This window comes from Gymnoscopelus braueri, assembly GCF_963280865.1.
Source record: "Gymnoscopelus braueri genome assembly, chromosome: 16".
Taxonomy (NCBI): Eukaryota; Metazoa; Chordata; class Actinopteri; order Myctophiformes; family Myctophidae; genus Gymnoscopelus; species Gymnoscopelus braueri.
Window position 1 is genome coordinate 20,930,322 of NC_137616.1, and position 22,613 is coordinate 20,952,934.

Here is a 22,613-nt window from a genome sequence, read left to right on the forward strand (position 1 = left end):
TCATCTAAATGTATTTTTGTTGGTGTCAATTCTTGCTGGTTGGGGCTTAGGGTGGTTTTCTGACAAAATAGAGGATCGCACATCGAACATCAGTGCCCATACCCTAGGTGGGGTTGGTGAAAGGGCCTTTCTGTGTGGAGTTTGCATGTTCTCCCCGTGTCTCCTAGGGTAGGTACCCTCACAAAATACTGCCTCCCCCTGTCCAGCCGGGGCGCCTGATGGAGGGGAAAGGAACGCGCTACGTCCAACAGGGGAAACCACCCCCCCCCCCTGTCAGGTGATAAGAAGTTGGCTCTCATACATTGAAGGAGGCATGAGACTCGGCCCTGGCCTCCCTAGGTTGGCAGAGGGAAGGTAATGCCCAGGATTACATAGACAATTGGCACTGGGTGTAAAAAATGGGATTACAAAATCGTGGGATAAAAATGTAGGGGAAAAAAATTCAATAGAGTATCGCATACCTGAAAAACCTGGGGCCTGCACTCATTTTCATAGGACCAAAAACATTTTTCAATCATTTCCATGGCCAAAAAATACATTATTTAAGAAAAGCCCATAACAAATGTAATGCATACACATCTGTGATCACTCAAATTTAAAAAAATGAAAGCAATATGTCAGACATTTTCCACAATTCTTCTTTTCCGCATATTTATAAAACCACATTAACCCTGATGTCCCCTGTTTTGGGCATGTTATTGGTTACACGCACACGCACGCGCACGCACACGCACACGCACGCACACGCACGCTCACGCACGCACACACACACACGCATGTCATTTTTTCCTGAAAATTGTGTGTAAGTGTGGAGATCTGCTATTGCTATTTGCTATATGAAGTATAGGGCTTAATTTGTTATTAAAAGGCATAGGAGATAATAATAATAACAAACTTTATTTGTATAGCACCTTTCATGACATGAAATGCAGCTCAAAGTGCTTTACAGAGCAAGAATACAATTACAGAAAAAGTACTACTAATTTAACAATAAAGCAAAACATTTAAGCAAAAGCATAAAACAACATTAAAATAAAAGCAAAAAAGGCAGTGAATCAGGCAAAAGATGATGATCTGGGTTGTCCTGTTATAATATCATATCATATCTTGAGGAATTCATCTATAGTCTCCATCTCCACTGCATTTTCAAATGCAGTGAAGTCCTAGAGAGCAACAGAAAAAGAAAGAAAAGATATGACAGGTTTCATTAGTCCATAGTTACATACTGTAATGCTATCATGTTACCATGTAATGCTACCATCATCATGCAGATATTGAAAATTACTTTACATTCCAAATACGTTCTCACTGCTTCTGCAAAGCATTGCAGGGCGTGTGAATTTAGGGAGGGGCATAGTTTGAGATTATTTTGAGAAAGTAGACTGCAAAAGACTGCTAATCGTGAGTTTAACACGTAACAGCTTTAATGATACAACAATATGATACAATTATACTCTCCTTGAATGGATTAAATGGTCAAATCCCATTCAAACATGATTATTTGTTTTGCCTACACGAGAAGATTCATAATAAATGGTAAGGTGTGCGAGTGCGTGCATGTTTACCCAGACATGTGGTATTGACCATTTAAATAATAATTCATTCCCTGGGTGCACACCCATATAGATTCAAAACAGGATCTTGTTCCTGCATGATAATTTACAACTTGTGAATGATTTACCCTTAGTTACAGTAAGAGGTCCTGCTAAAACGCGTTATATTGGTTATTTGCGTTGTACAACTTGCTCTACAATACTTACTTATACTTATAAACACTTGAAATATGTTTTGGTGATTTGTTTATGAATTAACTACACCATACAGAGTAGACACATACAAATCAGTTTAAACAGCTAAACTGTAAAACTCAAGGACACAGTTTAAATGTACTAGCCTACCCCTGCCCTGTATATACCTGTCACCTTTTTGATAGATGTACTATGCAGATCTACAGTACAGTACTGTATGTGTTTTGTTATTTAGGGTTAGGTTTTTGCTTTATCACAAATGCTAAGAAAATGTATATTTAGGCCTAGATTGCATGTTGTTTAGACAGATGCTAGGGGTGATTTTTGCCTGGTATCCTAGTTACTTTGTAGCACTTATTTTTCTTTGCACTCTACTTATGTTACCATTTACCCAGTTGTTTGTTGACTATACTAGGGTTCATTCATGTCATTTACTCTGATTTTGCACTTGTAAGCTGCTCTGGATAAGACCATCTGCTAAATGGCTACATTCTATTCTCACACCTTTTCTCTGCGTGTGATAACAAAATAGATTTTGTCCTTACTAAAAAACTATATGACTATAAAATACTATACATATTCGTGCAAAACAGTGGGTTATTATTGTGTGAGACTTACCCCACAGTAAGTGTTCCCATTGCATATCTGAGGGGGCAGAGCAGTGGGGTTCCCTGCCTTCCGCCTCATCTCATCCTTGTCGGCTGAATCCTGAGCAATGTCCACAGCCTTGTATTGAGTCTTGTTTCCATCCAGGACCGAGAAGATTCTTTGCTGTTGGCTCTTTATCTGTTGAAATTATGTTTGTTATTCATTCAGAGTGGAGTAAACCATTTCATCTCTATTAAAAATGATACGGGTGACAAAGGAGAGAGACTCTGCAACGACATGTCACTACTTGATAAAAATGGCTACATTCTTTTCTGTATCTTTTTCTGTATGTGAAGCTTGAATGTAAAACATCTACATATGTGTGCGCTCCGCTTTAAGTGCTTGTAAAATGTTTGCAGGCAAAGAAGCATAATAAAACGCCTCACAGGCTACTGTACACAATAATAGAAGCCCAGTTTTTCATAAATGTGACAAAGGTGCTACTGTAGCTTTCCATGTCAGCATAAATTGAATGTAATTATACAATCAGTGTAAACAATCCTGCAATCAGTATGACTACGCACACAGTGAAAATGTACTCACTTCCACATTTTGTAGAACATTAACAACTTAGTCAATTACAATTTACAATTCCCACTGAAATAGCTGTGATTTCACAAACTGTTTTGCAACATGCAGGTAAAGAGAACTGAAAAGTACTGTACCTCTGTGGAACCACTCACGCTGGTGTAATACACTATGACAGACATATCTGATATTTTCTTGTCTAACTTCAGATTCCCTATAAGCTTGCAGGTTCTCTAGACAGACAGCTGTTATCCTAAGTGACTGGACTGGAAGTGTGTGTATGTATGTGTGTGTGAGAGAAAGAGAGAGAATGCAAAGTATGCTTTTCCGCGACAGTAGACAAGGTGAGCAGGTTTGGACATGGCTTACCTTAAGCTTGTGGACACACCCTCTTCTACTCTGACTGACACTCCTGTTGCAACCTGTTTGTTGCTAAACGCATGCTTGAATGTGCACACACACACACACACACACACACACACACACACACACACACACACACACACACACACACACACACACACACACACACACACACACACACACACACACAATTGTTTTCAATTCAATTCAAAGGGCTTTATTGGCATGAGAAAACATACGTTTACATTGCCAAAGCAGAAAGCACAATACAACAATACAGCAATACAATCAAAACAAAAAATATGTACATTTGAAAGTCAGAATCTTCAATAGATCAATTTCTATGTACCAAGATCACTGGGTGCAGGTATAGTGCCGGAATATACACAATGATTAGTCTTTAGGGTGGTTGTGTTCTGTTTGATATCCACCCACCACACACACACACACACACACACACACACACACACACACACACACACACACACACACACACACACACACACACACACACACACACACACACACACAATACCTCAAAACAAAATACACACCTTTTACACTTCAGTCTTACAGTGTGACACGCCCCTTTAATAAGTGTGGTTAACAGTTTCATTGTCTAGAGTCTGATCTTCCCATTTAAGCCACTGAGTGATGAAATGAGGCTTTGAGACTTGCACGGTCATGATCTAAGAAAACTATTGCGTCTTTGGTAGTTTTTCCTTACATTTTTTTTATCCATAATTGTCTTAGACTGAAGAAACTGCAGTTTTGCATAGTCAATAGAAAATTTTGCAAACACACAAGCAAAGTGGCGCAAAACGCAGCGCATATGTCATTGCTAGTAATCAACGCAGTTGTCATTTTCACGTCCATTCGTTACCAAATGTAGCCTATATGCACCCATGGATGAGTTGGTCTTATGATGAGGTGTGGTCGGGTGCATTGCTAACTTAGGTGGAAGAAAAATCTGGAAGACACAAAGCCAGAAAGTGATTGCGCCTTAGCCATTCATTCATTTCATGTTACGCCCAAAACATACCCATGACTAATTCAGAGACTAAACCCCTATAACACCAAGCAATTTTTTTTGTTTGATACGCCGCAATTTATGCACTTTTTAGACCATGCGCAACCTTGCGCCCTAGATCATTTAAATAGGCCCACTACCACTACTATAAGCCTCGCTACCAGCCTTTAGTGTCCATTCCGTCCAACATGAAATAGGCTAATGGGTGTTGCTAGAGTAAAAGCCACAGAGTCACCAAAATCAATATGCTTTATCCTGTAAGATAAAAGAGATAAAAGAGATATCTTGTGTGAAAAGTTGCTATTTTGGCTTGAGGGTGGCACTAGAAGAGAGTCATCATGAGGGCACTCATGGGTTCGTCTTCCAGGGAGCATGAATGCACTCAACAAATTCAATGTCAATCCAGACGGGTGTAAAATGTGTGCAAGTGGCCTATTGGCGGACGGTGCTAGAGGATAGGCCATGGAGTCACTGAAATCAGTAGGGGGCATCCTCCAGGGTTCCTGAAAGAGCAAGGGAAATGCTCCTGATATCATTAGTTAAGTTTATCACAATGAGGTTGCATGTATGGTATATCCAGGACTAAAAGTAGCATTTCAAACATGTATTTCTATGATATTCCATTTTAATTGGTAAAACACTTGAAGGTTTGTATTTAGGACTGAGTTTGACCTTTGGTCAAATAATGTAAGCCAGAGAGAGATTTCACCCAACTTAGTGTGGGCTCAGCTATAATGCAATCAGTTCAGAGTTCCTGACCATTGTAGAGTCCAGGTAAGAGGTGAGAAGCACAACAGTCGTTTTTGATAAACCTTTTGTTCCTTGGTTCAGAGGCATTGACACCCTCTGTCTTGTCTTGATTATCAGGGCAAGGCTTTTGTATTCATTTAAACTAATCAGAGTAATCATTACTCCTTCCTGGGCATAGGTCACAGACAGCAAATGTGTAGTGATGGAAGCCAGGTCAAGACGACTGAAACAGTAAAATATATACACTTTTATTATTCTTCAGTCTTAGGTCTGCAGTGTGTAGTTAAAATGATTAAAGTCTTGATAACTATGACTTGTGTTGTTAACAAAGAGAAATGTCATTTAAGGAAAATATTCAGTCTTAAAGTAACTGCAACTTTGTTGACTCATTGTATTTCTAACTGCTGTTTGCAATTGTGAATGTATAATGTGTGTGGACTTAATTTGAAGCTAATAAGATGATGTTAAACAAAGATTTCATAATATGAGCTTGTGTAAAAGTATAGTTTTATAGATAAGGGTTAAAGTAAATTGTCACATGTTTAAATCTAGACGGATGCTAATTCCTTGTGATGACTGAGAAAGGCTGGCCAAGAAGCCTTTTGTTTCTAAAAGCTTGTTTGTGAGTGGTCAAGAAGGAGGACTGGGAGGAGGACCTATGTCAAATGTCTGTCTGTATAAAGTGCAATGTTTTGGTGATTCAGGTACTACACTCTGTGATTGGCAATGCAGATGTCAACGTCTATGGAAATAAATACATTTCTGTGGACAAACCCTCTTTCAAACTGGATGCTTCTTATTCTTGCACTTAGGGAATAGTTATGGAATAGTTTTTTTCTTGTCTGATCAAATGGGACCAATATATGACATATGTTTCTTCAGCACAGAGAAGAAGAAAATGAACCTTAAATGAACCACATGCACACATAACATTTTGTTTGAATTTATTAAACAAAAAAACATAGTCTTCAATGACAAGCTGAAGCATGAAAAGCACTAATTAATCAAAGTTATATAAATTTGGTTAATTTATGACATGTGGAAATGGCAAATCTTGGCTGTTGCATAGTGTTGGCAGAGGCATGCGCCATCTTATGTAGTTTGTTTGTTACTTTACTGCAGGCATTAAACATCTACAGTACTTAGAGGGCACTGTAACAATTTTCACAAAGACATTTTTAGGTTATGTGATATGACTTAGGCTGCACCTCTAGAGAAAACAAGTACATGCAGTACTACAGTAATGCTGTCAAGTATACATTTATAGATCAACATCTTCATTGTTTCTTTGATAAGTGCTTGCTGTTCATTATCACTGTAATAAAAAATGCATAGCCTTTGAACATTTAAGCTAGCTAGTTGTTAGTCACTGCAAGGAGATCACAATAAATTATGTATTTGGTTTTTGATTCAATGTGTCCTCTCTAGCAGACTACTACAGTATATACAATGAAATGCTATCACATACTTTTGATACTCAGCTGGTGCAGAGTAGCATATTGTAAGCATTAAGACACTAGTTCTGTTCTATCCTAGGTTTTGTTTGTTGTAGGTTAAAGTTGGTCCTTGAGTCATTGCTAAAGGCATGAGCATTGGTGGACAGTAGCAAGTACATTTACTTGAGTACTGTACATTTTTTGAGTATCTGTACTCTACTTGAGTATTTGCATTTTTGGATACTTTCCAAGACAAATATTGTACTTTGACTCCGCTACATTTCTAGAGAGGGAAAAAGTACATTATGAATTATCCACTTAACAAGATCTATTTAAAATATAGTGAAAATATTCACTATTATTAATATTTGTTTAACTTTTCTGGAAAATCTTTCAATACAGCAACACATTGATATAAAAAACTAAATGCACTTGTAATTTGTACATTTGAACTTGTACTTTTAAACTTTTAAAAGCATGTACTTTTGAATACTTACTGTAAGTATTTTTAAAAGCAAGTACTCCAGTACTTTAACTCAAGTACTTATTTGAGTGAGCAACTTTCACTTGTAGTGGAGTAATATTTGACTATACTTTGACTCTCAAGTACTGGGGTTGAGTAATTTGTCCACCAGTGGTCATGAGTCATGAATAAGAGGTTCAAGCTCATAACACACTCGCCCGGTTAAGTCTTCAGTAGCGTTCCTATCAACGGTGTTATTGGAATCAGCATCATTACTCTTGTCTTCCAGGCTGTGGCTGTTTCCTTGCTCATTCACAATGGAGTCCCTAAAGATGAGAATAAATTAGAACATATTTTCTTAAATGTGTCACTTCATGATCTCCTGATAGGTTGTCTAGTACATTTTCTCGCATACACGCACAAAGTTAATAATGTCTGCTACTTTTTATTAATTTTTTCCATACCTTCCATCAAATACTCCATGTCCTTTGGCTCCTGTATCTTCTATACCAGCTTCTCTCAACTCTCCAACTCTGCTACTAAACCTAACCGACGCACCTGAAGAGTGATATAAGATAATATTACTATGACAAAAGAAAATGGGCAGAAATTTGCTTCATTAAGATTCAATTTAGCCATTAAAGGTAATTGGCAGTAGCCTACATTATAAAATGGACTCAAATCAGGCAGTCTGATTGGTTGAGAGTTGTGTTAGATATATGGCCACAGAGTAGAAAGAAACATATCCCGCCTGTATAACACATCAAACATTTTCAGAATTTATTTTTAAAATAGCCAGCCTACAAGCTCATAATCTCTCAAGAACAGATTCCAAGCTGCAAAGGAAAAAAACAGCAGAGGGCGCTGTTCTTTCCTTTTTTGTTGACAATGGGTTTCCAGATTGACAAGCTCACAACACATTTGCATCTCTGATCTATGAAATCTAATTCATACTTCTCCATATGACCATGATACTCACCAATAATAAATGGAAATATGTTATTTTGAATATTGTGGTATATGAAAAAGTATAAATGTGCCATTACTCACGTCCAATCTGGTGTCTCTTTCTCCAGACCAGGTAGCCACCTGCCAGCAGCAGCAGCAAGACCACCAGCCCACCCAGAACTCCTGAGACGGCCGGGGAGACGGAGGATGCTGGGGACATTGATTCAGTGGATGAAGTAGATAAATACTGCATTTAACCACTTTAACCCTATATTCTGGGCATGTCATAATAGGCAAACATTCTACGAAAATAGGTGAAGATTTGGCAAATATAGCTTAACTACAAGCTCCAGAGCTTGTAGATTTATGGTGACGATATTTGGTGCAGAGGGAAAAAGGAGGGCACCAAGTAGAGACTGCTGGAGGTCCCAGTCAATTAAGTAGGTGTTGAGCTGATGTACAAGCTCTCATTACATTGCATCTTTGCGCATTGTGATCTTGTAGATCTGCTGTTTTCACTATTTTAGAATTTGTTTGAAATTGTTTCATTCTTATTTTGTGCCTATAATGACCAATTAATGCCCAAAGTGACGTCAGGTTGAAAGTGGTTCAAAGAGGACAAATCACAGAATATTCATGTTTAAAGAATTGGGCATCAATCCCTCCTTACCGATCACGGTGACTCTGAGCGATTTGGAGGGTTCCGAGCGGAAGGTCAGTGAAGAGATGTTGACCCCATAGACACACCTGTATTCCCCCTGGTCTTTATATTCCACCACGGGGAAATCAAAGTAAGCCAACAGGAAGACGGAGTGGCTGAACACTGGCTTAGGCTCGGAGGCATTCGAGGTGGACGTCGTCAAATAGAAGAAGCCCCCGAGGTATTGGGAATGGATGGAGCACGTGATGGAGAAGCTGCTGCCCTTGTTGACCTCCAGGTTGTCAGGGCTGAAGATCACCATGGCGTGAGGAGAGGTCAGGGAGATGCTGGGCGTTTCCAACATCACTGAGGGAAATAAACAAAAACAAAACGTCGGTTATTTTTGGCAAAGAGATTTGGTGTAGACTGGAAAAAAGCGGACCAAGTACAGAGTCAACTCATGTTTAAGTGGTCAACATGTGGCTTCTGGAATCTGATTACAGATTGTCGTGTAGAGTTGAATCTACAGAAGTGTTGCATAAACGTACTGTAGGGTTGTGACTGTTTTTAACCTTTCCTAGAAAAAAAAAGATTTCAAAACTTTTTCAACAAATTCAAATATTTTACAAAGAATTTCCAAATGTCTCTTTTGGGTCCCAAGCTGAAAGAGTCAGGGAACCCCTGAGCTACAATGTGTGATGCTAGCAAAACAAAGCAGAGAAGCAGATGACCTGTGACAGAGAGCTCCGCTTCATCACCCAGAGGAAACTCGATGTTTTGTGTGGCCAATCGCTTCCGATATTCACAGTGGTATGAGCCCTTATGGCTGTAGTCTGCTTTAGGAATGATGAATACTGCAGCTTCATGATCCGTGTATTTTTCCAGTCTGAAGGTGCCAGGGGTCTTCTGCAGGACAAACGTTCCTCCCAAGTGCTCTGTTGTCATCATGCAAGTGATCTCAATTCTTTCTCCCCACTTGACCTCTGGTCCAGGACTCAGAATGATTTGGGGCTTCGGCAGTGAACCTAAGACAGATAAATTGTTGGACATTTTGCTGTGTGAATATAAAAGATCGGTTTTGTGCTCAAACAACCTGAGAGAAGATGGTAGAGGGATAGTAGCATCCAGGATTACAGCTTTTGGCGCTGGGTGAAAAAATGGGTTACAAAAATCGTGGGATAAAAAAAAACATAGAAAAAAACAACCTGAGAGGAGGTGCTGCCTAAAATAAAATTTGATCTGTGTAGGAACAAGACACTATACTCTCCCAGTAAAAAAAACATGTTTATCAAATCACAATTTGTACTATATAAAATCGTTTAAAGTCAAATAATCCAGTGCACACCAGGAATGTTCAGTGTTTCAAAATAAACACTTCCTCTTACCCATGCAGACAACACCAGCATCCTCTCCGTGGCCACAGTTGTTGTCTCCAAATGCGTTGTGTGAACACTGAGTGAGAGCACTCTCTGAGCCAGTACACTCCACGTTATCCAGCCAGATTGGACCGTTGCCCCTACCGAAGTGGGCACTTGTAAGAGCGGAGATGGCCACACCACAGCCAACTTGCCTACACACCACTTCGGCATTGGATATTTCCCATTCGTCGTCGCACACGGTTCCCCACAGGCCTTTATGGAACACCTCTACTCTTCCAGAGCATTGACCTCTGCCGTTGACCAACCTAAGCTGCTCTGGATATATATAAAAGATTGAGGAAATAAAAGAAATGTGCATGATTGCTCATTCAGTCCTTTTTACTGTATCATACATGCCATAGAATTTGCAGTCAGATGGTTAGTAGTGGAAGGACATTTTACAGATTCATCATGTAGCCTAAACTAGGTGATAAAGATGTGGACTATGTAGAAAATGAGGGGGGTTGACAAGTGTTATTTACAACAAGAATTCATGCCATTTATGTAAATCTTGTGATGTCTTTGTAATACTTAACATACATTTACATTCAATCGAATGACGCTGTTGCGCACCGAGAATAGATGATCTACAAGCTCACAACAAGTCGCGACACATTGTGAGCTTGTACATTCGGTGTTCAACAGCGTCATATGACAAAATATAAATTAAGCAATAAGAAGCATTTGAAGTTTCAAGACAAATTGCTGGCAGCAGTCTGAATGACCCCTTACCCGCACAGATGACACCGGCATCTTCTTCATGACTACATCTTGTGTTGTTGAATCCTCTGATGGAACATTGGTGGAGAGATGCCTCGCTGCTGAAGCATGCCTGACTCGCCTCCCAGATCGGCCCGGTGCCCTGACCAAAATGGGCCCCACCAGGGGCTCTGACGGCCTTACCACACTCCAGCATCTTGCATACCATCTCTGCTTCATTCATGGTCCAGCCATGTTCGCACAGTGTTCCCCACTGTTCACCATGGCGGACCTCTACTCTGCCAGAGCAGTGGTCAGTAGCACCGACCAAGCGTACGTCCAGATTATCTGTTAGGTGAAGAGAGTCAAAATAACTGTATGAAACAAATATGGACATGACAGAAAGAAACAGATAAAAAAGATAAAAGCAAAAAACAAGCATGTTCCACGACTACTTCTCGGACTGGGGCCCATGACCCACCTCTCTCCCACTCACTTTGCCAGCCTAGGCTGGCTCAGGGTGGAAGACAGGGTTAAACAACTAAAAATGGGACTGGTCTTCAAAATCGTAAATGCAGATTTGCCCGAAATGCCCCCTATACCCGCATATCTGTCTAAATACCTCCAAAACATTAGTGACACCCACAGTCACGAAACTAGAGGGAGCGTAAACAACAATCTGGTACCACCCACCCATAAAACAAACATGGGCAAATTCTCCTACAACACGGCCACCAAGGTATGGAATAGTCTAACCCCATCCCTCAAAAAATGCAGTTCGCTGGGCTCATTTAAAACAGCCCTAAAAACTCATCTTTCTGGAGGCCATAAGAGGAGGTAGTACCAGTTTCCCGGGAAGACAGACGACCCCCCCCCCTTTATTTTTTTTTGTACATAGTGGTATTTTTTCTCTGTATTTTTATGTTGATATTTGAACTGTTTGGTTGCTACTATATATGTCTATGAAATTAATTCAAGGACCCCAACGGAAACAAGTCCGCAAGGATTTTTTTGGTCGGACCTTTTAGACAAAAGTACTATAAAAGTAACTGTGTTGTTTTACATTCTTTTGCCTAATAAAAATGTCAATCAATCAATCAATTCATTTTTGCCACCTCTCAATAGACAAAGTCACAAAATCTAATCTGACAAAAAGCCAAATTCACACACATTTGTATGAAGTCAGCATAAACTAAACCCCAACCAACATTTCTTTCATAGTTAATTCTAGCTATGCTCTGGTGCTACAACCTAAAATAATCAAATACTAAAGTGTGAATTAAAATTTGGCATCACAAAAGGATCTGCAGTGGTATGCCGTTGCAGTGAGGTTGCTACATAGGGTAACCTATGTTCTAGAATGATGCAAAATAAACAAGTTTGGAAGCTCCTTACTTGTAAAAAGTCAAACTTGAATTATTTCTACAGAAGTAGGCTACTGATGGACATACATATGCTGAGCTGTTCTTTTTTGAAATTCTATAGCTTTTGTAATAATATTTCACTTCTTGCAAGCAAAGAACTTCCAGTCTTGTACACTGTGAATTATATTCTATACTGTTTCCAGCTCTTTCTGTCTTGAATTTCTGCAATTACAAAATCATTAAGATATCTTATCAGGCAGTGGTTCTCAACATGGGGTCTAGAGACCCCCAGGGGTCCCTCAGGGGGTTCCAGGGGGTCCCCATCAAAATTAGGAACAGTTTAAACATTTTATTCGTTTTTTGGCTATTCAGCCAATCTACAAGCCATGTGATCCTTTCACACGATCTTTTAATACATACAGTATCAATTTTGGGGTCCTTGACATGAAAATGTTTGAGAACAACTGATATAAGATTTTCACTGTTTTCTCTTACCTGAACAAATAACACTTGCCACTGAGCTGTGGTTGCAGGCAATACTGGGGTCTTCTGTTTGCACACACTGAGAGAGTGAAGACTCTCTGCCATTGCATTCTATGCTCTCAATCCAGGTTCTTCCACTTCCCAGCCCAAACTCGTCCGTGTTCAATACTTTGTGAGCTCTTCCACAGTCAAGCTGCGAGCACACCACCTGAGCATCATTCATGTCCCAGGAATCACCACACACCTTCCCCCACTCGCCATTACGGTAGAACTCCACTCTTCCAGAGCATCGATTGGAGCCATTGACCAACTTGACGTTACCTGGGAGTCATAGATGAGAGGTGACATTACATCCTATTCCCCAGAATGCCTATGCTGTTTCAAATTATGTGAAGGCTACTTTAGCAGGTTACTTTGCTGCAAGGCAATGTTGCACGCTGAAAATCTGTAATTTTTGCCGAACAGCACCATCATTTGTTAAAGTAAAGATGTGTCTTACTGTATAATTCTTACCTGTACAAGCAACAGCTGCCTCTTTGACATTATCACGGCTGGTCTTCACGGATTCTCTCAATGAACACTGTGTGAGAGAAGTCTCTGTACCTTGACAACTAGCTATGTACCCTCTCTGCCCAGTGTAGGGAACAACAGAAGATGTTACCACGGGAGTGACAGCGTCGCCACAATCTGTCTCTCTGCACACCACTCCGATTTCTCTTGTCCCCCAGTCATAATCATATACTGGTAACCACTGGCCGTTGTGGTAGACCTCCAGTCTGCCTGAGCAATGGTCAGTACCATTAAATAGTCTGATAGTGCCTAGAAATAAAAAGAGAGAACAGTACTTTAGCAGCACATCACTGCCTGCTGAAGTATTCTTCCTTTGCTTTGAATTTGGTTGTGACTGAGACTTGAACAGCAAACTGGTTGCTGTGTGTAGAATAATATCATTTAATTACTGTTCAAATTGTTAAGATACCAGAGTTTGATGATGACAAGACCAAGGGTCTCTAAAAATCTGAATTGGTGTGGCAAGGGTGTAGTACTCAGACATGAAGGTTTCAAACCTAGTCAACCAATTCTTTTGACAATTCATATGAGATAAACTGCGATCCAAAGGAATAACACATTAACTCTCAAGCGAATTACATGAAACATAAACAACATAAATAATCCATGGGAGACAATAAAACATCGAGCTTACTTGAACAGATCACACCAGCGTCCTCAGCATGGCCACAGTTATTATCTCCATATGCATTGTGTGGGCAGGCATCAAGGGCACTCTCATGGCCCAAACACTCCATGTCATCCAACCAGATTTCACCAAGGCCTTTACCGAAGAACCCTCTCGATTTGGCTGTCTGAGCTGTCCCACAGTCCACCTCTTTACACACCACCTGAGCATCATTGAGATCCCACTGATCGTCACATATTGTTCCCCACTGGCCATCGTGATAAACCTCCACTCTACCAGAGCATCGATCAGTGCCATTCACAAGCTTTATCTGCGGATGACCTGAGGACAGTAATCTAAAGTTAACACATTACACATTACAACATTAAAGCTATTATTGTTACAATCATTAATGTTGTTGTCATTATTATTATTAATATTACTGTTGTTGTTCTTTCATATTTACAAATATTCAGAGTAACCAGATAATTGGAATTATTTCAACATTATTATTCAACATTTTTCAAACATACAAAAAACGAACAAGCTCAAAATGCATTGTAGATCGACTACTTTCACTATTTTCGTTGTTGTTTTTTCTAGCCATTTCGGCATATGTAGCCAAAGGCTATGGCTAGGGCTCTTGGTAGAGAAAGGTTTGGGAACCCCTAAAGAACATGTGCATGTGTAAAAAGGCATGGAAGGCCCAACAGATGGATGGAGTGATACGCAAAACATACCTGTACACTTCAGAGCAACATTTTCACATTTTGCAGAGTTGGGCTGAAGTTGGCAGTCTGCGATAGAGGTCTCATTACCCAAACACCTACTTGTAAAACCTCTCAGCCCTATGCTTTCGCCAAAGTAAGGTTTTACTTGGGGATTGGATGGATTTCCACATTCTAGCTCATTACACACCAATGTAGCCTTGCTTGAGCTCCAGTCACTACTACATAGTTTCACCCATTCATCGTCGTGGAAGACTTCCAATCGACCACTGCACCGGTCAGTGCCATTAGCCAGTCTGGTTTTGTCTGTAAATCAGGGAAAACATTTATTGAAATGTGTCAGCAATGCAAATGTTCAAGGAAATGTTTGACTGAACATAATGTTAAATTCTTAACTGAGTCTTTTAACATGAGTCCAACATTTTTGAGAAATCCAAATAGCCTACCATAATGACACCATGAATTAAGTCATAGTCTACTCAGGCCTATAACAGCAAAGCTGAATTTACTCCATGTGGATCCCAAATTGAGAAGGTTTAAACTTAGTTAGGGGAAGCCAATCAGAAATGGAAAATGTAATATTTGGAGGAATAAAATATGGTTTACCTGAGCATATAATACTCGCGTCTTCACCATGACCACAGTCATTTTCCCCAAATCCTCTGTGTGGACACTCAGTAATGGACTTCTCAATACCAATGCATTCAACATCGTCCATCCAAACATGGCCATTGCCCTCACCAAAGAAGGCCCTGTATTTGACGGCCATTGGTGCCCCACAGTTCAACTCTTGGCACGCGACCGTGGCATCCTGCATGCCCCAGCGGTCATCGCAGACCGATCCCCACTGTGCATTGTGGAAGACCTCCACCCTGCCAGAGCAACGACTAGTTCCGTTGGCCAGTCGAACTATGTTAACATCTGCCAGGTCAAAAGAGTTAACATAATGCTATGGTTTAATAGAGGAAGTGACTTAAATTCAAATTCATTTACGTTTAACCACTTGAACCCCAGCATCCCTATTCTGGGGGGAACGTTCGCCAAACATAGCATATCCACAAGCTCACAACGCGTCGCGTTGCAACGAGCTCAGGTCCATTTCACTAAGAATAGAGCATGCTGTGTTTCACCTTTAACCTCACATAGCAGGAAATAACCCAAATTAAACTAAATCAGTTCTAAAAGAAGGGTTACATACTTTTGCAAAGCACCGTAGCATCCACACATGTTTCATTGAACGCTTCAATGGCGCACTGTGCAAGAGAGGTCTCATTTCCATGACAAGAACTTCTGACACCATTCCTTCCATTTTCCTGACCAAATTGTGGCAATTTGTCAGAAGAGGGAGTCCCACAAGTCAGCTCTCTACAGACAACGTTAGCCTCTTTCTTGGTCCAGCCATTCGCACAGAGTTTTTTCCAGTGACCACTATGGTAGACCTCCACTTTACCAGAGCACCGGTCAGTACCATTGACCAGCCTCAAGTGTTCTGTAAACAAAATAGATTGACAGTTGATTGCTGAAAGCTATTTCACAATCTGTGTGATTGTTAAATAATGAAGCTGTCTAGAGCTATAATCACACAACACCACCTACTGGTGGGAAGGGGGAATTCTGCACAGTGATGATGTTAAAAAGAATGTCGCCTATAAATGAATTATGGAACAGAAGTTATTATCCGTGCATATAAGGGTTATTTTTAAGTAAAGGTTATATAAACAAAAATGACAATTGGTTGGTGAGTTGATAAGCAATGGGCATACCCAGAATTTGCTCCAGGGACTTATAACTTCAGTTCATATCAACAGTGATTGGTACAGTCTCCCCCATGCAATGTACATACTAGTAATATCTTACACAGTATACTCTATAAGAAATGTTACTGATAAGATCGGTTTGTTATATATAATTCTAGTATATATAATTATACTATATAATTATAGTATTTACTATCCATTTGTTCTGGGTACTATCCCAATAAATATATTGTATTACCATTTAGTTTCCTAGTAGGTTTCCATGTATTTAGTATGAAATTATGTCGTCCTTACTTTCCAATTATTATGGGTACTTTCCTAATAACTACATTTGATTAATATCTACTTCCCTCATAAATATCTGGAAATGATTGGACTGTAATATAAGGGGTTACTAAGCAATTAACCACACAGTAAAATGCTCAGTGTTAATGTATCCAAATCCATGTGTAACTGAGTGTGCACAAATGGACCTTTGCGGGTCCATTTGGTTCCATTTGTACACAGTCAGAGTTCAATTAAGGATTGTAGGCTACTGTGTTGATCAGCAGATACATGGTCAACATGAGTAACAAAACAATGGGAGTGTATTGTCGCACCTGAGCAGACAACTCCAGCATCTTCACCATGGCCACAGTTATTCTCCCCAAGTTCTCTATGTGGACACTTGGAGAGAGCAGACTCGGTACCGACACACTTGACATCATCCATCCAGATGTCATTTTTTCCTTCTCCAAAATGGGCCCTAGATGTGGCCTCAAGAGCTGTTCCACAATTTAATTCCCTACAAACCACGTCAGCATTATTCAAGCTCCAGTAGTCATCGCAGACCGTTCCCCAGCTGTTCCTATAGAAGACCTCCACTCTGCCCGAGCATCGGCTTGGCCCGACCACCCGAATCTTGTCACAGTCTGTAAAATGTCAAAAATGTAATTATAAATGTTGTGAGGCATTGTCGTCCTTGTTTTCTAATTATTTTCAGAAGTGGATGATCATAAGGATGACCTATATGGAAATTACTGACCTGCAAGCTGTAGTACATTCAGCAGACCTACAGTAGATGCAATAAACAGAGATATTATTCACTACTACCACAAAAGAAATGTCTAAAATTTCTCTAAATGATTTCAAAAACAGAAGCTAAAGCTCACACTGTGAGCTTATAGGACCTTTCCAGGACCACACCAGTCTAATTTTGACATAGCCATTAGCAGAGAACACATGGTGCACTTTAGTAGATCTTAGAACAAAATTAACTTCATTTAAATTCATTTGCGTTGAAACACTGGTTTTTGTATAGGTAATTCACCCTTTTGAAAGTCACCATCCCAATGTTAAAAATACTGTACTGCTCTAATAAAAGCCCTTCAAATAATTATGCACAATTACACTTTGATATCAGTATGTCTGTTAAAACTGTTCCTGTTTATAAAATGGAGAAGTTAACTTCAGATATAATCTGAGCAAAGGAAGACTCACCTAAAAGGAGAAAATGAAATTCTTTGTTCTTCATGGCAGAAATGAAGAATACTGTCCTCAAAGCAGGACCAAACCTATATCAAAGACAAATAATTAAATAAAACTAAAAAAGTTTTTTATGTATTTTTTTGCAACATAATCTCATCTGTTTTAAAGAAAACAATGCTGATTTTTGGGGAAAAGCCCACATGTTCTTCTCAAGATTATCATCTGGATTGCTTACCTTTTAAATTAGGTCAATATGAGCTGCTGTTAAAAAGAAGTAGAAGTTGAATAAAGCTGGTGAATGGCAGAAAAGTCCAAAAGGACAAAAGCACTTTGCACAGATCTGGTAATTTTTTAGGATAAACAGCGTGTCCCAATCAGAACAAACGGTTTCATGTTGACATTTTGATCAATCATTAAAGACAGAGGACATGTCAAAATTTCATTCGTTTTACTCAATGCGTACAGTTCTACTTAACATTTGTAACAAAACCATAGGTTAGGACAAAATAGTTTCAGAGAAATGTTGGATATTTAGAAAAATGTTCTTATTATAACAATCATTTTGAATCATTTGAATTATGAATATTACTGTAATGAGAATGTATCTCATTCCTAAACCTTTTTTTTTTACCGTGTACTATGCTGTAGCCTACAGTCAGTTATCATAAATGCAACTTCCATAGGTCATTCTTGTGAAAGTCCAGTTCTGACTAAAGTTCTCTAACATGGAATTGATACCTAATTGTGACGAGAACTTGTGAGTCACTCAAGTGAGGTCAGAGGTGTGTTTTAGATGACAAAAACATTCAAGTGACCGTAAATCCCGTAACCCCAACTGCCTTTGATTTCTAACAAGAAAGACCTTGTTGGTAGACAAATACAGCAGAGCCAAGGTTAGTTTTTGTTTTTACAGGTCAAATGCTACAAGAGCTATTTATTGACGCACAGATTGACCTACATTATAGTCCTTCCAAATTTGTCACAAGAGGGAGGATTATCTCACAATATACCACATGCTAATTAAAGATTTATATTTTATATTGATCATTGCCAAAGACATTTGATCATTGTTGAAATGTTGTCTCCAACCTAACCTGAAGTTTTTCATGCAATAGCCTATTATTACTACACACATAATCAAGTTTAATCTCTATGGCTAATATGCAAATAAATAACATTCAAATTATTTGAACAAATACCACTCATATACTTAAAAAGCTTTGATATGGCAAAAGATTAAGATATTCCTTTACATATAGCCTTAAGAGATTAAACAAGGTGACTAAAAGTCAGCACTATTTTCAGCATGCAAAAAAATCCCCATTGCCAAAAGGATACTGGGTTAGCATGATGAGGTTAGTCTACCTTCTATATCCATTACTGGGTACCAGGTGGTATGAGCTGATGCAAACACAACCTCCGTATACATAGTTTGATCAAGCCTTAGAAATATGCTGGTAATTCCATTACCAGAAACAACCACTAACAACAGTGATCAGTGAATCCTGTTAGTAAATAAGGAATAAATAAAGAATATCAAAATAAAATTACAAAAATTAAACTTGGGTTTTAATAGATACAAAAATACTTACGGAAAATACTTAAACTTAATGCTTAAGACAAAGACGATACATACAGATAAGCACAGGGTCAACTTTGTAAAATTACCAAGTTCTTCAACGCCCACTTTATTGCCTTGCCCAGGCCTTAAAGATAGAAGCATGGGAAATACATACCTGCCTGGGGCTCACCTTGTAGAGTGCGTACCATTAAAGGACCACTTTACCAATTTTGAACCTATAGTATCGTCATATAATTGGTCCTCACTAATGCTCATTATATATGCTCCTCTGTGGTGTAATGGCTGGAGCCACCTCCCGCACTGTCTCCTCCTCACTTGTCTCATCCTCCACCACTTCTGTTTCTTGTAGAGCTGATCAAAACATACATACAACACATGCCAGTCATGGTGATACACCAAAACACATATTTGGGTATCAACATAAATAACCAAAATTAAAATCATGGCACAACATTGCACAAAGCCCCATAGCATAATACCCCAACACATTCCCATATTCAAATAACAAAATAAGAGAAAATAACATAGTTCTTTAACCACCTGGGACAACATTTTCATGCACAGATTATCAACTATGAGGCAATAGTAGCAGGGCTTCATTCAAAGGGAGGAGTGAATTGGCATAGTGTAGATGCCATTTGTCAGACGGACAGCTTGTGCCCGATTGGCTAGTCTCCCACCATCACATACACTGACTGGACTCCAGTCTATTTATAACCGCAAACCAGGTTATAAATTCACAAAAATAACAGTTGTTGATGGATTTGAAGAATATTCAGGAATAGACTTCCTTGGCCTACTGGAAGCGTGCATAGGAAATGTGATGGTGATCAGTGAAGTCGTTTGCAAGATTAGCCACGATATCACACACACACACACACACACACACACACACACACACACACACACACACACACACACACACACACACACACACACACACACACACACACACACACACACACACACACACACACACACACACACATTTGAAATATTTATTTATGTCCACATAATAAGAAGTACAGGATGTACAAAGGACATAAACACTGCCAGTGCAGTCAGATGAAGGGAAAACAGTTAGTTACAAAGCGCATGTAAAGCAGAGCAACGTTACATACAAAACAAAAGATGGCATACTTGTCGAACACAGCGGACAACAATCATGGGTAAAGGAAGCAACGCCTCCTCCAAATTGAGCGGCTTCCTATAATAGCTGATATTGAGCAGTACCTTGCTAATTGTTTAGCCCTCCTTTTGGAGAGGCCGGCCATTTGCAGGCCCCTTACAACCAACTTGTGCACGTGCCCTAGACTACCAAAGATAAAAACCAAAACACACACACACACACACACACACTAACACACACACACACACACACACACACACACACACACACACACACACACACACACACACACACACACACACACACACACACACACACACACACACACACACACACACACACACACACACACACACACACACACACACACACACACACACATTCTTTCATTAGCAAGCTTTTCTCTTGCTTCTCTTTTGAACACCACAAAATTAATCTTACATAAGATATGAAATACAAAGGAAGTGAAACAAAGACTATTCAGCAAGTTCAATACTTCAGTTCCTCATTACTTTTGTTAATTTTAGGACAAATCTTGTGAAATGGTTTGAAGTTCCCTTTTTGTCGCTATCATTGCACACTTGATGAGACGAATATTCAATATTCATACCTGTAGTCTACCGAAGATGTAACAATAAAGACCCCTTGAACCTTGAGTATGTGAAATATATATCTTTTGACAGGAATCCGTTTCACCGGAGAATGATTCGAAGTCTCAGTCGGGAGTGGATCTTCAATATAGATTTCATTTCATGCCATGTTAGATTAAAAGAGCATAGCATAAGTGAGCAATGGTTAAATTCTGAGTCTCCACTCTTCACATATTAACTTTTATATCAACTCATTTCATGTTGTGTGTCCCCCCCCCCCACCCCCACCTTTCTCTCCTTGCCAGGGTTACCATGCCTTATCATATTCCCAAGGGTCTTTTCTCTTGCTTCACTTGCATCCTTTGATTAGTAGGACACAGCCTGTTATGTTCCTAATACTTCTGCCAGTCAATTGTTGTTAACACTCTACTTATTCTGTAGAGTGTATTGTGCTAAATTGTGGTGACTTGGCTCTCTGCAATATCATGGTGACCTGGTGCATAAGCCTATCTGTCTCTTGGGTTGGGTATGATGATCAATGTCATGCAATAGATGTCTTCACTCCACTTTTGTGGCCTCCTTCCTGGCTAAAATGGAAATCATCTGTTATTATTATGATATTATTATTATTATTCAAACTTAATGACTTTGGTACTTTGGTACATTTTACTCTTCATGTACCCTTTTACTCAGAGTACAGTGCAACTACAGTACTACTCCCTCAGTTAATGATGTGACTTGCATGAATTCTCCACTACATATGCATTTACATATGAGATTTTAATCCATTCTTTATTTTTCTCAGATGGAGAACTCTTATGAAATGATTTTTGCTTTGTCAGAAAGTGTCAAGTTCCCTTTCTTCAAGAGGGGAGGATCAGGAGAGGTCAACCGAAATCACAACAGTTACAAGAAGGGAAATGTTGTTGGGACAACCATAATGTTGTAACACGATGCGATGCGAGAGGCGGTCTAGCCAACATCCACTCGGACTCCTGAATCACTGCCCTCCACACTCTCCTATCTAGCATCAGGGTCTTGAGCTCTACAGTGTTGTTAGCTTAAAGCTGTCGCGCCGCAGTGCATCTACGTAGGTGTTGCGCTTCTTGCCTTTCCTGCTTTGTCCTGGGTTGGCTGGCCCTGCCATGGCCTCAACCTTCTCTCTTTGACTTTGTCTGTGACCCGTGGGAGGTCCCCGTAGAGGACCACATTTCTGATGTGGTCCGTCCATGAGACACCTCACCTAGAGCCATTTGTTGCATTCTTGTGTAGACTCCATCCAGGGCCCTTGTAACACAACAATACAATAATAATAATTAATAATAATAATACTGTGAGTGTGTGTGTGTGTGTGTGTGTGTGTGTGTGTGTGTGTGTGTGTGTGTGTGTGTGTGTGTGTGTGTGTGTGTGTATATTATTTATTTATCTTTATTTATTTATTTTCCTTTTTCAAGAATAAGAAAATATAGCCTACATAAGATCATCTTTAGCAGCAATGGGGGATGTGCAGAATAAGGTGGGGGGGACTTGAACATGATTTAGAATCATGGATTATCATGTGCAGAGCAATGTACATACATCTATTCTATGTACATTGTGAAAGTAACATTGTGCAACTAACTTGGGATTTGTATAGATTTAGTGCAGTTTCTGTTTTATATCCGT

At 39.5% G+C, this 22,613-nt stretch overlaps 2 protein-coding genes across 3 annotated transcripts; both read right to left on the reverse strand.

Annotated features, from left to right (window-relative positions):
- Positions 1-876: 876 nt before the first annotated feature.
- On the reverse strand, positions 877-3,247 carry LOC308103626 (SH3 domain-binding glutamic acid-rich-like protein 3). The gene is made up of 3 exons (XM_080453709.1): positions 3,062-3,247; positions 2,367-2,534; positions 877-1,163 (listed from the first exon to the last, which is right to left on the reverse strand). The coding sequence occupies exons 1-3, from the start codon at positions 3,104-3,106 to the stop codon at positions 1,101-1,103; spliced, it is 276 nt and encodes a 91-aa protein (XP_080309835.1). The 5' UTR covers positions 3,107-3,247; the 3' UTR covers positions 877-1,100.
- A 2,766-nt stretch (positions 3,248-6,013) lies between these two features.
- On the reverse strand, positions 6,014-19,553 carry LOC308103434 (scavenger receptor cysteine-rich type 1 protein M130-like). 2 transcript variants are annotated; one of them, XM_080453396.1, is made up of 18 exons: positions 19,384-19,553; positions 17,883-17,908; positions 17,660-17,733; positions 17,205-17,231; positions 16,780-17,091; positions 15,622-15,912; positions 15,030-15,344; positions 14,436-14,729; positions 13,723-14,037; positions 13,032-13,337; positions 12,531-12,839; positions 10,705-11,019; positions 9,940-10,248; positions 9,286-9,579; positions 8,585-8,920; positions 8,017-8,124; positions 7,431-7,524; positions 6,014-7,292 (listed from the first exon to the last, which is right to left on the reverse strand). In XM_080453396.1, the coding sequence occupies exons 3-18, from the start codon at positions 17,691-17,693 to the stop codon at positions 7,142-7,144; spliced, it is 3,810 nt and encodes a 1,269-aa protein (XP_080309522.1). In that variant the 5' UTR covers positions 17,694-17,733; positions 17,883-17,908; positions 19,384-19,553; the 3' UTR covers positions 6,014-7,141. The 2 variants fall into 2 exon arrangements, with proteins under 2 accessions (XP_080309522.1, XP_080309521.1); XM_080453395.1 differs by lacking the exon at positions 19,384-19,553 and having other exon boundaries at positions 17,883-18,773.
- Between the last annotated feature and the right edge of the window lie 3,060 nt (positions 19,554-22,613).

Coding starts and splice junctions, on each gene's coding strand:
- LOC308103434 (XM_080453396.1), bottom strand. CDS start 17,693: ATGAAGAACAAAGAATTTCATTTTCTCCTTTTAG. Junction 9,580..9,939: donor TGCTGGTGTTGTCTGCATGG/GTAAGAGGAAGT, acceptor TATCTGTCTTAG/GTTCACTGCCGAAGCCCCAA. Junction 8,125..8,584: donor GCTCAGAGTCACCGTGATCG/GTAAGGAGGGAT, acceptor CAATGTCCCCAG/CATCCTCCGTCTCCCCGGCC.
- LOC308103626 (XM_080453709.1), bottom strand. CDS start 3,106: ATGTCTGTCATAGTGTATTACACCAGCGTGAGTGGTTCCACAGAG. Junction 2,535..3,061: donor GCGTGAGTGGTTCCACAGAG/GTACAGTACTTT, acceptor TAATTTCAACAG/ATAAAGAGCCAACAGCAAAG. Junction 1,164..2,366: donor ATGGGAACACTTACTGTGGG/GTAAGTCTCACA, acceptor GTTGCTCTCTAG/GACTTCACTGCATTTGAAAA.